At 37.9% G+C, this 14,937-nt stretch overlaps 1 protein-coding gene across 1 annotated transcript in view; it reads left to right on the top strand.

Moving 5' to 3' along the window:
* Nucleotides 1–14,937, top strand: part of PIEZO2 (piezo type mechanosensitive ion channel component 2) — a 236,754-nt gene that overhangs the window by 166,698 nt on the left and 55,119 nt on the right. The window contains exons 18-24 of the mRNA XM_042839118.1: nt 1,416–1,576; nt 2,369–2,545; nt 2,723–2,848; nt 5,336–5,536; nt 7,272–7,476; nt 7,631–7,732; nt 8,184–8,349. Of these exons, the coding sequence (XP_042695052.1) occupies nt 1,416–1,576; nt 2,369–2,545; nt 2,723–2,848; nt 5,336–5,536; nt 7,272–7,476; nt 7,631–7,732; nt 8,184–8,349 (1,138 nt within the window). The remainder of the gene's footprint in view (nt 1–1,415; nt 1,577–2,368; nt 2,546–2,722; nt 2,849–5,335; nt 5,537–7,271; nt 7,477–7,630; nt 7,733–8,183; nt 8,350–14,937) is intronic.

Below are 14,937 nucleotides of genomic sequence, written 5' to 3'. Positions count from 1 at the left end.
GTATTTGGCTTAGCTGCCCTATGGGAGCTCAGCTGCATCTATTTCTCTTTCCTGGCTGGGACATCTTCCCTCACAGAGATGTTCATGGGACCTGGAAACCTTTCTTGGCCAGCTCTCATATAGTTTCCAAGGACTGATGACTTTGTTGCACTCTGGCCATCCCCACATGCTGAAAGGGCTGAGGATGGAGGCCAACTGCTGAAGGTTACCCTGTACAGTCACATGCAAGCAGGGAAGTGGGAGCTGCAGCCTTCTCATTGGGGCCCCCTCTGCACTGTAACGTGTGGGGCTTGGCAATAACATGACATGCTGCTTGCCAGTGTGTGATCCATCTTTAAGCTGCACATGCATTTATTTCTACCAAAAAGTTACATCACTGTTAAATGGCCATGTGGGTGAGTTTTATCAGTATTTTAATGTGTTCATGTGTACAGACTTTGTTATACAATTTTTCAATGAGTAGAATCAGGTCTGTGCACATTGTGCCTCAGCATGGTAGACAGAGCTCACTACAGGACCTTACTTGCCCTATTCCACTTCACTGGCACTGTCTGGATATACCTTGTGTAGTAGTAACACTACAAATTAAAATAAATGCAGTGAAAGTATGAGAGAGAGCATCAAAAATTCTATAATTCTAATTCTACAGATATTTTCCTAAGATATTCTCATCATGCTCATGAGAGCAATCATGTTAATTTAGACCTCTATTGCTTGCTTAATTTGTGAAGTTTAATTACACAATCATGTAGTGTACATCACTCAGTATTTTTATTAATTGTGCTTGGGAAAAAAAAAAAAAAGAGAAGATAAAATCTCTAATTTGCTTTTCAAGTATTCCAAAAATCAGCTTTTCAACAATATGCTTTTTCACACAAATATGAACAGAATAACAATCCTGTTTGCCTTATATACAAAAATAATCAGATAAATTGAAATAAGTGTATACAGAAGCTGCTTACTCCTTTGCATTTTTAATAGGTTAGATGGCGACATGTTTTGGAGCCAATTTGAGATGTTTCTATTCCTGATATTGGTTGTAAGAGTGTTCTCACAGTGTGCAAAATCCTTCCTAATTTACAAAATGCTTCTGAAATCCCTAATACAGTGTGAAGACTCTTTATGCTAATATGTGTGAGGCTTATGGAACAGTTTTCTAGCCAGGCACCACCAGTGTTTTTGAAATGGGGAAGTTAATGTGGGTTAGAACAGAGAGCACCATAGCTGAGTGGATCTCAGCCATGTTTTGTCTTAGTTAACCACCGAACCATACTGTTTATCTCCTTTGTGTCTTATTCTAAGGCTTAGAAGAGCAGAAGTAGAAAGCTTGTTGTTCCCTGTTGAAGTTGTTTTTTTTTTTCACAAAGACCTTTTGTTTTTCTCCTCCAAATGGTTCTGCTTGAAAATCTCTGTAGACCTAAGAAACAAGTGGCATCTGGTGATTGACCGTCTCACAGTGCTGTTTTTGAAATTCCTGGAGTACTTTCATAAGATGCAAGTCTTTGTGTGGTGGCTTTTGGAGCTGCATATCATCAAAATCGTCTCCTCTTATATCATCTGGGTCACAGTAAAAGAGGCAAGTAAACACCTGCTGTCAAAATCTAACCAGTGGTGGGTGGAGGTTTGTCAACATCTGCTGCATGGTGACATACCCAAGCATAGGGAGAGACCATGTGAGAGACCTCACTGAAGCTGTGGCATTCCATTCCCCACACAAGTAGAATCTGGCCATCAGCTAGGGATGGAAGGTGTAGAAGATTGGGAAGGAGCAATTAGGAAAATTACTTAAATCAGATCTCAAGCTGAAGAAACAGCGATGGGAACTGCATCTTAAGAAAAAAAGGAGCACCACCATTAGCTGTGCCTTAGGTGTGGGCAGTGTGAGTTCTTCAGCTGACACAGCCATTTTTGAACAGAGTAGTAGGACCCAAGTCCTTAAATAGCAAAATCAAAATTCTTTTACTCACATCTTTGGGGAAAAAAAAATGTCATGTGTTTGAAGATGAGTTCCACATATCTGTATCATCTTTGTTTCATATGAACTAAAGCAGGGTCAACATCTGGTCCCTTTCACTTGACTTCTGTTGTTTCTGGGATGGATATATAGTGCTGTGGGTCTAAGAGAATTCATACTCTGTGTGAGATAACATTCTTGCTAAAATATTAATTTTCCCTTCTTCACTTACCACATTGTGTCTGTGTTATTGTGAATATTGTGAAAATGTGGTGATTTTTCCAGGATTTTTCTCATTTTCTCTGTCCCTTTGTTTTGAATGATTTTATTTTAATTACTATGAAAAAAGTCAGACTCTCTCAGTTCTCTCATTACTTCATGTAATTTCTTTCCACCATGTTTTTGTGTTTTCAGGTGTCTCTGTTTAACTTTGTGTTTTTAATTGCTTGGGCTCTTGCTTTGCCATATGCTCAGTTTCGCCCATTGGCATCAAGTATCTGCACTGTCTGGACATGTGTGATTATTGTCTGCAAAATGTTGTACCAGCTCACATCTATTGATCCCAGCACTTTTTCCAGTAACTGTACATTGGTGAGTACAAATGTACATTAAAAAGTTTGATTGCTGCTTTCTTCAATGAAGAAGAGCAAAAGGAAGCATATCAACTATTGAAAATCAAAGTTCTTCTGTTATGTTGTTGTTGATTATCATTCCAGTTCCAAGCTGCCTTAAACAGATTTTTTATAAACCACTGCAATTTCTTTTTAGCCTAGAGAAAATGAAACAAAGGTTGATTTAGAAGAACTCAAAACGTCAGTCCTCTACAGCGGTCCGGTTGATCCTGCAGAATGGGTTGGATTGAGAAAGTCTTATCCCCTACTTTTATACTTAAGGGTAACTTCTTTAATAATCTGTATAGAGATATTTTCTTATTTGTCTTTGAACTATATCATCTGTCACACATACACACACACAATTAATGAAAGCCACTGACATTAGGGAATTACAGTCGGGAAGAAACAACAGAAACGCGTTTTGTTGACATAGGACACTTCCAGATGGGGTTCAGTACCAATTAAGATATCTGCATGTAGAAGTTATGACTTTCTGACTCTATTGTCTGTTAAATGCACTCCGAGAAATGTAATATTTAAGAGCCCAAAGTAATGAAGAGGTGCATAGCTTTCAGTTACCAAAGGATTGATGGGTCTAATTGGAGTAATTGCCTCAAGTAACAGTGTGTATGTTATGAGCTGTTAATCTTTTCAAGTGCTTATTCCTTATAGCCACAGCTTAGAAACCATAATGAGTTAAGGTAATAATTCATTCAGACATTAGTTGTTTTTTTTTCTTTTTCTCTTTAGTTAATGCGTAAGAGCAATATTTTATTATTCCTATCTTGATTAAAAAACACTGCAATAAAAATGTATCATTTCCCAGGGGAAACTTTGCCCGTCACTTCTTGATTTAAGGAATCTCCAGTCTTGTATACACAATTTAAAGTAGTCAGAAATCTGCTGACTGAACAACAACAGGCTTTGATCTAACACTGGATTTATTCCTCATTTCTTTCCTGAGACCGTAAATTTGGTTTAAATTACAGAATCATACAGTGGCTTAGATTGGAAGGGACTTCAGAGCCCATCCATCCTCACCCCCTGCCATGGGCTGTCCTGCAGCAGCTCAGCTGCCCAGAGCACCATCCAGCCTGGCCTTGAGCACCTCCAGGGACGGGGCACCACAGATTCTCTGGGCAGCTGTGACAGCGCCTCACCACCCTCTGAGTGAAGAATGTCTTCCTAACGTCTAACCTAAATCACACCTCTTTCAGTGTAAATCCATTGCCCCTTGTCCCTTCACTATCTACGTGAATAAAAAGTCTGTCTGCCTCTTGCTTGTAAGCTCTTTCCAAGTACTGGGAGGCCACAATGAGATCTCCATGCAGCCTTCTCTTCCCCACGCTAAACAATCCCAACTCTCTCAACTTTTCATCATAGGAGAGGTGCTCCAGCCCTCTGATCATCTCTGTGGCTCTCCTCTGGACCCACTTCAACGTCTCCATGTCCTTCTTGAGCTGGGGGTCCCACGCCTGGACTCAGTGTTCCACATAAGGCCTCACAAGGGCAAAGTTGAGAGGGACAATGCCCTCCATCTCCCTGCTGGCCACCCTTCTTTTGATGCAGCCCAGGATTCTGCTGGCCTTCTGGTCTATAAGAGCACACTGCTGGCTCATGTCCAGCTTTTCATCTACCAGAACCCCCAAGTTTTTCTCCAGAGGGCTGCTCTCAGTGAGTTTTTCCAGTCTCTACTCATATCTGGGATAGCCCTGAGCCAAGTGCTGTCAGTGTAGTACATTTCTCTGTCCTCACTAGACGCCTTTTGCAGCACCTCTTCCTCTCACTCCCTTAGGCATGCACTTCCGTCAATTAAAAGTGTATTTGGGGAAGATTGGGCTGACACAAGAATTCTGCATGGAGGGTAAAGTTGCCAAGATGCTAGGTGCTTTATATCTATAAATAGATAACATTTTGTGATTTTGCACTATTCTAGAAAGGTTTTCAATGTCTTAGCAAGAAAAATATATCCTCTGTGTAGAGAAATTCAGTTCAGGGCTAGACCTGAATTCCCCAACTTTTAAGTCTCACTGTGTTTCTGATATGCCTCCTTAATAATAAACATTCAAGATGTCCATGTTGAAGTAAGAAGCCTATCTGTTGTGGATTGTGTATATCTAAGAGCAAGAAGCCTAGGGAGGGCAAACAGAAATAAATTATTGTTAAAAATAAGCAAACAAACAAATTAATTGAAAGTATCAGTGGTGCCTGTCTTAGGACAGTTGTGTCCCAAATATTTCTCTGTGAATAGAAATCCAGAGATTGCCTCTTCAGCTTTATTTGTGTTCTCCTTGAGAGGCTTTCTCTGAATTTTAAACAACTTTTAAAACTGGTTAATATCCATGATGTATTTGCAGTACTGAAGGTCCTTGTGGTTTTAGAAAGCTAGTGTTTGCCATCTGAACTGCTGCAACTGAGTTTGTGGATGCTTGTATCTCCTTCTTCATAGAAGCCACAAAATATGACAGGGAAAATGGATAGGTCAGTGCATTCTAACTTCTTCTCTACAATTTGTGTTCAGAATAGTATTTTTTTTTTAATGATGGGCTCATCTTCTGCATCTCAGTACAAAATCCAGCAAGTGATAGGAACCTCACTTTGTTACAATGTTAGTAGCTAAGAATAAGTTCCAGTGCATCTTGGAGAGCAAAAGCTCTCAATGGTAATATCCATTTTAGTATTCTTTGATTTATGATTATCAGAAGGTTTTATAACTTCTTGTGGTTTTGTTTTTTATTTAGTATCCTTCTGATTGTATCTCCTGTAGAATAACTTACTGATGCTGGCTATTCTGGCTTTTGAAGTTACAATTTACCGTCATCAAGAGTACTACAGATGTCGAAATAACCTTACTGCACCTGTAACTAAAACTATTTTCCATGATATTACAAGAGCACATCTGGATGATGGACTGGTAAACTGTGTCAAGTATTTCATAAACTACTTCTTCTACAAGTTTGGTTTAGAGGTAAATTGCAATATGTTATTTTTTTTCTTGTACTGTCTTTCCAAACCTTTAGGTTATTTTTGTATACTACTTTGAACTGTACTTAACATCAGGGTGCTTCTTAGTCATCACTTATGTCAGACCTTGCAATAGTTGCTACCTCTCTGCTAGTAGAGATTTTCAACTTGGATTTATTTTCATTTCTTTCCTTTTGCTACTTGTTTTTCATTGACTTAGCTTTCCATTTCTTAACCAAACAAATGATATGACGAGTGGGAGAAGGGATGGAACTGAGGTATATCCTCACGTGAACAAATGCACAGGAAATTACAAATTGCAGGAGCAAAAAGCAGAGGGTAGCAGGCCATTTTCTCCGTTTGAAGGTTTCTGGACTTCTTTTGTCTCCAGCTGCCCAAACATGTCCTCCTTTTTTATACAGGCTGCTGTAACTGCTAAGAAACTGCAGGAGCAAATAACAACAAAGGTTATTGTTACTCTGTGCAGCAGATTTAAGACAAAGTTCTTTTTCCAAAGACCTTGACAGTAGATAAGAAACACTCAGAACATTAGGAAAGGCAGGTATAAATGAGTGAAATTATTTTTCTGAAGATTCATGACAAATCCTTAATATCTGGTACATGTCTTATTTTGTAGATGTTTGTCTGCCTTGCCAGCAGCAGTTTCCCAGATGGAGCTTAAGCTCAGCTATTGTATTCCTTCTAAATGCTTCACCCAGTCTTGCAGCAAAACATCATAAATGAACCTACCTTGAAGGCAAGCTATTGCTGAACAAGCATTTAAAAAAATATGTAAAATAACATGGATTCATTTCTGTTTTCCCACCTTTTCTGGGTGCACACAGATGCATGAAGTGCACTTTTAAAATTGTCTGTATAATAAACAAAATTATTTTTTCAAAATCTTTTATGTCTATATGCAAAAAGCAGCTACTATTTCAATGCGCTCCAAATCTATTCATAAGGATATTTTTGACCTATGCATTAAACACTGCCACCCCCTTGCTCCTGATAAATAAAACAGCATGCTTATGATCAATCTGAGGATTAGGAATGAATGAAAGTTAGAATTAATCAGAATCATATGTAACCTCATCCTAATCTGAGGAGATAGAAGATCTGAATAGGGAAGTATACTGATTAAGTGAGTCACTGTGAATGAAAACATGCTACATGGCACTGAGTGAAGGATCTGCTTTAAGTGGAGCCAGAAAACAGAAATGGTTTGGGATAAAGAGTCTTAAAAAGAATGGAGAACTAAACTTGCCTTATAGCAATTGGCTGGATTTGTCTATAGCCAAAAGAAGTTATATTGTCTAAATCCCTTTTCTTTTTGTCTGGTTCCCACATAAGGATACAGTTTAGTTGTTATTCTTAATGGTTCCTTTTCTTTCTTACATCTGTAAGTGCTATCAAAATATACAGCTGTGTAATATGTGCTTTACTTGACAACAATTAAACATTTCACACATAGGCTACTGTGGCAATGCTCTTTCCATTTTGTATGTGTGTATGTCTTGTAGGTGGCACTCAAAGAAGAGTACTGAAAATCTGGGGAGTTGCAGTACAGTGGGGGAGGTTGTGAAGTTGTTGCTATAGCTTATTGGTTGGCAAAAATTCCTGCATCAGCTGCAGCATATGACCAAGCATACTGTTAAAATTCAGACTAGCATATCCTTGCTAAATCGACTAGTCATTAGGATGCAAATGATGCATATTTTTCTTTCTTTCTTTTCCAGACCTGTTTTCTGTTATCAGTGAATGTAATTGGTCAACGGATGGATTTTTATGCCATGATTCATGCCTTCTGGTTGATTGCTGTATTGTATCGACGTAGAAGAAAAGCTATTGCAGAGATCTGGCCAAAGTATTGCTGTTTTCTGGCATGCATCATTACATTCCAGTATTTCCTTTGTATTGGTATTCCACCTGCTCCTTGTAAAGGTATGGATGCTTACCTTTTATGGACAGTTGCTGCTACTTGCTTTTACAGAAAATTGCTAGAAAAAATGATAAGTATTCAATGGTTTCCAAGAGAAAAGGATGAAGTAATCATTGTAAAGTACTGATTGCATTTTTATGTGCTTCTGTCATATAGACTATCCATGGAGAAGTGGTAATGCCAACTTCAACTCGAATATCATAAAGTGGTTATACTTTCCAGACTTCATTGTGAGACCAAACCCTGTCTTCCTTGTCTGTAAGTATTTTAGCACATAGTTGAAAAGTGTTTACGTGTCTTTTGCTTAAAACATCTGCAGAGTAATTTGAAGCTAGACTTTTATTTACTTTCCAGCAGCAAGATGTCATATTCTGTGGGAGATTGGATACAGTGTGACATTTTGTGTAGCAGAAAAAGTCAATGGTTTAGTAATTTCTGCATCTGTTTTTCTGTATCCAACTTTTAATAAATCAGTATAAAAATTTATGGATTACTTTCCCTTTTTAATTTATTTTTTCAGTAAAAATCATGAAAGATAGGATAAAAATCAAGTACATTAATAAATGTCAAATTGGTGTTAAATGCATTGAAAACAACAGTCTTGGATATTCAAAGAAAAGTCTGCTAACTACATTATGGTACATTGCCACCACTCCCTGCACCTCAGTTACTGACTGAATTTTTCCTTGCAACCACTGCTTTCTCCTAGATGATTTCATGTTGCTGCTGTGTGCATCCTTACAAAGGCAAACATTCGAGGATGAAAATAAAGCTGCTGTACGAATCATGGCTGGAGACAATGTGGAAATTTGTATGAATCTTGAAGCAGCATCTTTTAGCCAGCACAATCCTGTTCCAGACTTCATTCACTGCCGGTAAAACCTGAATCTTTAACACTTGGAAACTGCAGAGCTTCATTTTTATAATGTTGTCTAGTGTGAAAGTAGAAAGGTGAATGATATTAAGAGGGGGCAGAGCCTGAGACAGTCTATTCTTGTCTAGTGTGAAAGTAGAAAGGTGAATGATATTAAGAGGGGGCAGAGCCTGAGACATTCTTGCTGGTCTTCAAACAGCAGAGCCATTCTTGTGTGACCACTTCAGAAGAGATTAGTTCTGCGTTATGCTGGGCATAACATTAATTGAAGGTCTCTCTGAAAGCTTGACGCAGTGTTAAAAGAATATATAGAAAGAATAAAATTTGCTAGCTATTATTTCGTCAAATTAGGTTTTTGGAAATGCATGTTACCAGCAGATGTGTGAGTGTGAAATGAATAACAAAATTTGAAATACTGTCTAGTAAGAATCTCCCTGTTGCTGATATGCTTGCAGTTGTTGTCCCAGAGAGGTTTTGCCAATAAAATTAGTTCTCAAGATCAGTAAGATAATACTGCTGTTTCTGTTAGAAATGATTGCTAAGTGTATTTTGAAATAGCTTTAAAGAGGAAACAATGGAAATACATTCAGTTGATTCAACTTGTCCAAGAGATTTATAGCTGCTTCTGAGCATAGGGTAAAGAGTTCTTCCCCTCAGTCTACATAGCAAACCCCATGCTCTAGACCCACTGACATAAACAGAGCAAGAAGTCATAACCTCTTTTCAAAATATGCCATCAAGTGGGGATGCTTTCCAAGAGACATCTGCCAAATAGGACTTGGTCATAACCTCCTTTCAAAATACTCCATTGAGTTGGGATACTTTCCAAGACACATCTGCCAAACAGGGCTTGGTTGAGAGGAAGGAGTAGAAGGACTGGCTGCTTTTTTCTTATTGCCACTTTAGTGTTGTACACATTAGAAAAGATAATTCAGCAATTGCATCAGGCACTCTGGCATGCTTAATCACCTTGGTCACTGGCAAAGAACTTCACTGATGGTGTGGCTGATGGCAGAAAGAAATCTTATTTTCCCATCTTAATCTAGAAAAAAAACTTGTGAAAAAACTTCATTAACAGTGAGAGTATATTTGAAAAGTATCTTCAGAAAGGAAGCAGAAGCAAGAAAATAAGTGTTTTCTTTGGCATCTTTTTGAAATTCCCTGGAATCTAGTTGGTATTTCTAGTCATCTGTAGAAGATATTCCCAAATGGCCAAGTAAGAAAAATTTGAAGTACAAAGGATATTCTTTGAAGATTTTGGATGGGAATCAAAGTCAGGTTTATAATGGAAAGCAAAGTCCAAGCTGAACTGGCCTGCTGCCTCTTCACAATTCTTTGGGTTAAGTTCTGTCTTTTGATTCATATTCATGGTATGCATCAAGCTGAAGCCATTGGTGGCTTCTTATGCATTCAAACACACCACTTGGCACGTGCTGGGAAAACGGACCTGTATATGCATTATTAATGCTGTGCAACCGTTTAATTGGGAATCTGCAACTTGTGCTTAGGAGTTAATTATATTGTTGGTGGAAGACACAAAAACAATCACAAAAACCAAACACATGAAAATCTAAGGATCACATTTGTAGCGGTGAGCTGAGCAAATAACCTGTGATTACTTTATACTTGTTCCAGCTAAATACAGAAATCTGTGTAACTGTTTCATGTGATAGTTTTATGTTTCATGAATAAGAAATGGAATGAAAAGAATAAGGCAAAGAAGGAAACAGAACAGTGACATGTTTTTTGTTTGAAAATTCCATCAAATATGTAGAGAACTCATTAATGACAGGAAAAGAAGAAAAAATTCCTGTGTACGATAAGCTTTCTTGTAGATGCTGGGGCAGGTAAACTGTAACTTTTTGTTGATGTAGTTTGAAATGTCCACTTTCTGAAACTGTAATGGGAACATACTTGTAGTACATGTAGATGGATATAAGAAGACCTTCCTCTGTAGTACAAACTGCATAATAGCTCTTGTCTTCTTGATGGAATCTTTCCTTTAGTTTCCCTTTCAGTGTCTTCACTACAATATAGATTTTCCCAGACTTTCAGTTGTGTTAATAGTGAACTACTGTACTTGGATATGCAATCCTAGATGCCTAATTCCCTTCAGAGATGCATCAGAGAATGGCTGGGCAGTCTCTTAAAGTGACTTTGATTCTTTCATTAGAGATTGTAAATCTTTTAAGAGAAGGACTCTCATGCTCTGGAGAACCCACTGAAGATATACCTCAGAAATGTATGTATCTGGCCTCTATCCAAGATAATTTGGAACGTAAAGGGCTTTGTCTAAAAACATTTCTTTCACTTTGTTTCAGAAATTTCAGAATAGTCTAAATATTTGTAACATGGGCAACAACCTGGTTCAAAGCTTATCCGAGCAACTGAAATGAAAAATAGCATTTATACAAAAGTCAGTCAGAAAGAACCAAACAAATAAGTGAAGGCGGCATAGTTATGCTTCAGAAAATAGTTCTTAGTATTTGTTTGCTTTCTAAGAAGCCCAGTGTAAATTTCCTGCTAAGGAAAATTTGCGCTTGCGAACAGAAGCAACCTTTTGGTGTGTCTGTTCTCTCAAGAAGATGCCAGTTGGTCACTGTTCTAATAGGCATGGCTAAAAAACTTTTAACTGCAACATAAACAGTTGCAAGAAAAGGTCAAATTTCCAAATGTTTAATTTTCTTATTTCTGGAGAAATAACTGAGCACGATAAATACCGTCTATGGAAGAGATTTCCTGAAATTTTTCTTGTCCTTCCACCCCCACATTTCTCAGGGGATATATGTTTAATCTCAAGGGAGAGTACAACTGGAGGTCTATGAAACAGAAATAAAAATGAAGGATAGTAGTAGGAGCTTTTAAAATGAAACAGAATTTAAAGCAACTTCATTGAGGATAATCCTTTCCCACAGTCTCTAATGCCAGAAAATTCTCATTTCATTTCCCAAGTAGTTTTCTAATGTTCTCCTAGACATTGACAGGGAAATAATTTGGGATTGTAATTTACTTTTTGCCTCCTGAGACCAGAAATTGTACTAACAGTCAGTCATTGAACTGTACCCCTTGGGAACCATCATCAGGTGAGTCAGAAGAAGTCTCTCAAAGGCAGCTGTAATGCCTTTCTTGGAACTAGAGTACTAACTTGAGTTGGTGGGAGAGTATCTGCGAATCATCATTACAGGCTTCCCATCTTATTTGTATAAAGCAAATAAACATTTTGTTGCTTATAAAATTGCTTTAAATAACACTGCTTAGGATTTAGGGATTTTTAAAGCAAATAGAATCACGAAGGAAGGACTTCACTGGTAAGAAAAAGAGAATATCAGCTCTGTGAGAAGGTATGACAAAAACAGTAGGGACTAAATCCCATGGGATCCATCCACAACACTAAATTCAAAGAAGTCAGTTAAAATAAGGGAGCTAATTTTAGGAAACTTCAATGTATCTATTGGAAAAGGGAAAATCACTGAACTTAACTTATGAAGACCAAAATAGAGCTACAGAGGGGATGGAGGCTTGGTGAGAAATCAGCAACGTTAGGATTTGAAGGGAAACATTCTGAGTCACACTGTGTGTGAAACGTGTAAGGAATCACAGGTAGGAAAGAGTGAAGGGAAGAAACTAGGGAGTAGAGGAGAAGAGACAGCTAGCGATGGATGTAAATGTACAGGAATAACATGCCTGAAGAAGATAGTGAGGGTAGTCATTAGAGGAAGGCTGTGGGAAGAGCCTTGGGGTTATATGGAGGTGGTGAGCCACACTCAGAGCAAAACAAGAGACTGCTAAGGGAAGGCACTGATATAACATTACAACAGCTTCTCCAGCAAGAGGAAGCACAAAATCATTTCATCAGTGTTTTCCTTAAACTTTAGCATTCCTTTCCTAAACTTCAAGGTGCTGACCACATGACAAAGACCTTTCCTCAAAAGGATTATCAGCATCAGTGCCTTGGGATACTTGCAGGCAGATGTCTGAACACTAGGCTGGCCACAGCCGAACGTGTCGTTGAGGTCATTAGGAACTCAGCTACACCTAGAGCACTCTCTATGAAAGATGCTGGATTGCATTGCAGTTAAATAATCCCTGTGGAAATAAAATACTGAAGTGATCATGATAAAACTAATAAAGCTGTATTAAATAAAATAGATCATTGAATACAGACAGCCATCAGAGGCTACGATAGATTGGTAGACACACCTTTATTCCCCATCTTAGAGCGCTTGACTCAACCTATAACACTGTAAATAATTAAAGAAAATTAGGAAGATGTTTGGAAAAAGACAAATAAAGGAGTACGAGGGTATTACAGTTGAAATAAGTGTGGTTTGAGTAATACTTCAATGTACCTGTGATTATTCAGGTGTAGTTCCTTCAACTCTGTTCATTGTGACTTTGTGCTTGGGCCAGCAAAGAGTTATCTCAGATGTTCTGTGAAATTCATTTTTAGGTGTGCTCTGAATAATTTCTTCTAACGTCTTCTTGTAAGATGCCAACATGAAAGTCAAATCTTGAGAGTCATTTGTGTCATTGAGATAGCTTGAAATTGTGTATTTTCAAAAATGAGAAAGATTTACATTTCTAAGAACCACATCATGCAGTTGTATTGGCTCCTTTTTGAGAAGCTTTTCATACCATTTTTTTCGATGTACTGATGTCCAAAACTATTATATTTAATGTATATTTTAAAAATTAGAATAACTGTTTTATTCGATATTTTAAATCACTGCTAATAACATAACAAATTATTAAGGACATAGTGAAGAAAACGGCTAAGTTATTGTCACACACTTTTCATATTATCTCTAGTTTCTGTAAGTTTTAATCTGAGGGCAGTATATGCTGTTACAGTATGATGACTCAACCAAATGCAATATGAATATGCTTAGATGCAACCAGCTCCAGTTATCTTTTAAGAATCAGAATTCATTTTTGTTGAAGAGTATTAAAATATTCTTGTTTAACCAAAAATCAGTTTGATCAATTTGCTTTGGTCAATTCATTTCCATTTGGGGATTTTCTTGAAAGATATTGATGCACTTTTTCAATAGGAAGAACTGCAATTTCAGTAAGGTGGTTCATAAGCAACCAACATGTAAATGATTATTATTAAAGAAACACCAAATATCAAGTCTTTTTTTTCTCCTGAAGAAACAGTAAGAGCCTCATTTTGAGTTAAATTAAATTAGTGATATTCTGTTCAACTGATATCTTGTGCATCTTTATTTACCTAACGTGTATAAATTATTTGTTAATGTTTTATCACCCTAAACCCAGCAGCGTTTTTAAAGCCATGACATTTTTAGACTTCACAGGCAGCAGTCCATAAAATTATTTAATGGCTGTGGGAAATAAACATAGAGGAGCTTTCTCATTACCTTTCATTAAATGACTCTCTGGTTAGCTTCGGCAAGCTGCATGTGTATAAAGGTAGGACTATAAATACATACTCCTAGAAAGTTCTGAGCCTAAGAACATCAAGCAGCAGGGGCCTTTTTATGTGGCCTCATCCACTGCAGTTAGTTCATTTACTCCTTACATGGTTTGGCTCAGGTATATGTGTACTCCCATGGTGCCTTCTCCCTGCCTGGTTTCCTGACAAATCTAGTCTCATAGCCTCGGTGAACAGACCCTGAACACACAGTGCATCTGGAATCAAAATGCCAAATGAGGAGAAACCATGAATTAAATGGTTTTGCAGTGTTTTGCTATATGTAGCATTTGGTATTGCCTTTGGCAGATGTTCTTATTTGAAAGCTTACTGAGTCAATATTAAATCAAGATTTTGAAGACTGAAAATACCAAGTTGTTTCTCACTCTTTCTTAATTGTGCACCAGGCTGATTTCAGATAGATCTGTCTCGCAGCTTCCTGGCAAACATTTCAGTAAATTCTGGTACACTGACATTCTATAGAAACTTCCTTTTTGCAGCTCAAAACTTTCTCCACCGGAGAAAAATATTTTTAGTATCTGCATTTGAACGTGAGGCTTGTAAATAGACTGAATTCCCCAGAAGTCACTGATAAATACAGAATTGTTTGTACTGAAGTACTGTAGCTGGCTTTTGAAGATAGATTTGCTATAGCATTAGCCAGACTTCTTGTAAGATGATCTCAGGTAGCTTTTAAATTTCATACACTGCACTGCCAGATAGTATCACTCTATCATGAATCACAGAAAAGGACCAGAGTGATCATCTAGTTTCAACCCCCTGCTATGTGCAGGGTCACCAACCACCAGACCAGGCTGCCCAGAGCCACATCCAGCCTGGCCTTGAATGCCTCCAGGGATGGGGCATCCACAACCTCCTTGGGCAACCTGTTCCAGTGTGTCACCAGCCTCTGTGTGAAAATATTCCTCTTAATATCTAACCTAAATCTCCATTGTCTCAATTTAATACCATTCCATGAAGTTAAAAACCACCATGAAATTTGCTGAAAATGTATTTTTCCCCTCTTGATCTCATGTAATGCAAAATGTCCTGTGTGGAGCATCATGAATGAGTTGGAACCAAGTACATGAGCCAGACACTGATTTTGGCATTATTCCCATGCAGGTGCCCAAATGCTGACAAAAACCCTGCAGTCTG

Source organism: Centrocercus urophasianus, unplaced genomic scaffold (assembly GCF_019232065.1).
Source record: "Centrocercus urophasianus isolate 14NV4802_14NV808 unplaced genomic scaffold, USGS_Curo_1.0 seq_11, whole genome shotgun sequence".
Lineage (NCBI taxonomy): Eukaryota > Metazoa > Chordata > Aves > Galliformes > Phasianidae > Centrocercus > Centrocercus urophasianus.
This window is presented reverse-complemented; position numbering and strand designations above follow the sequence as displayed.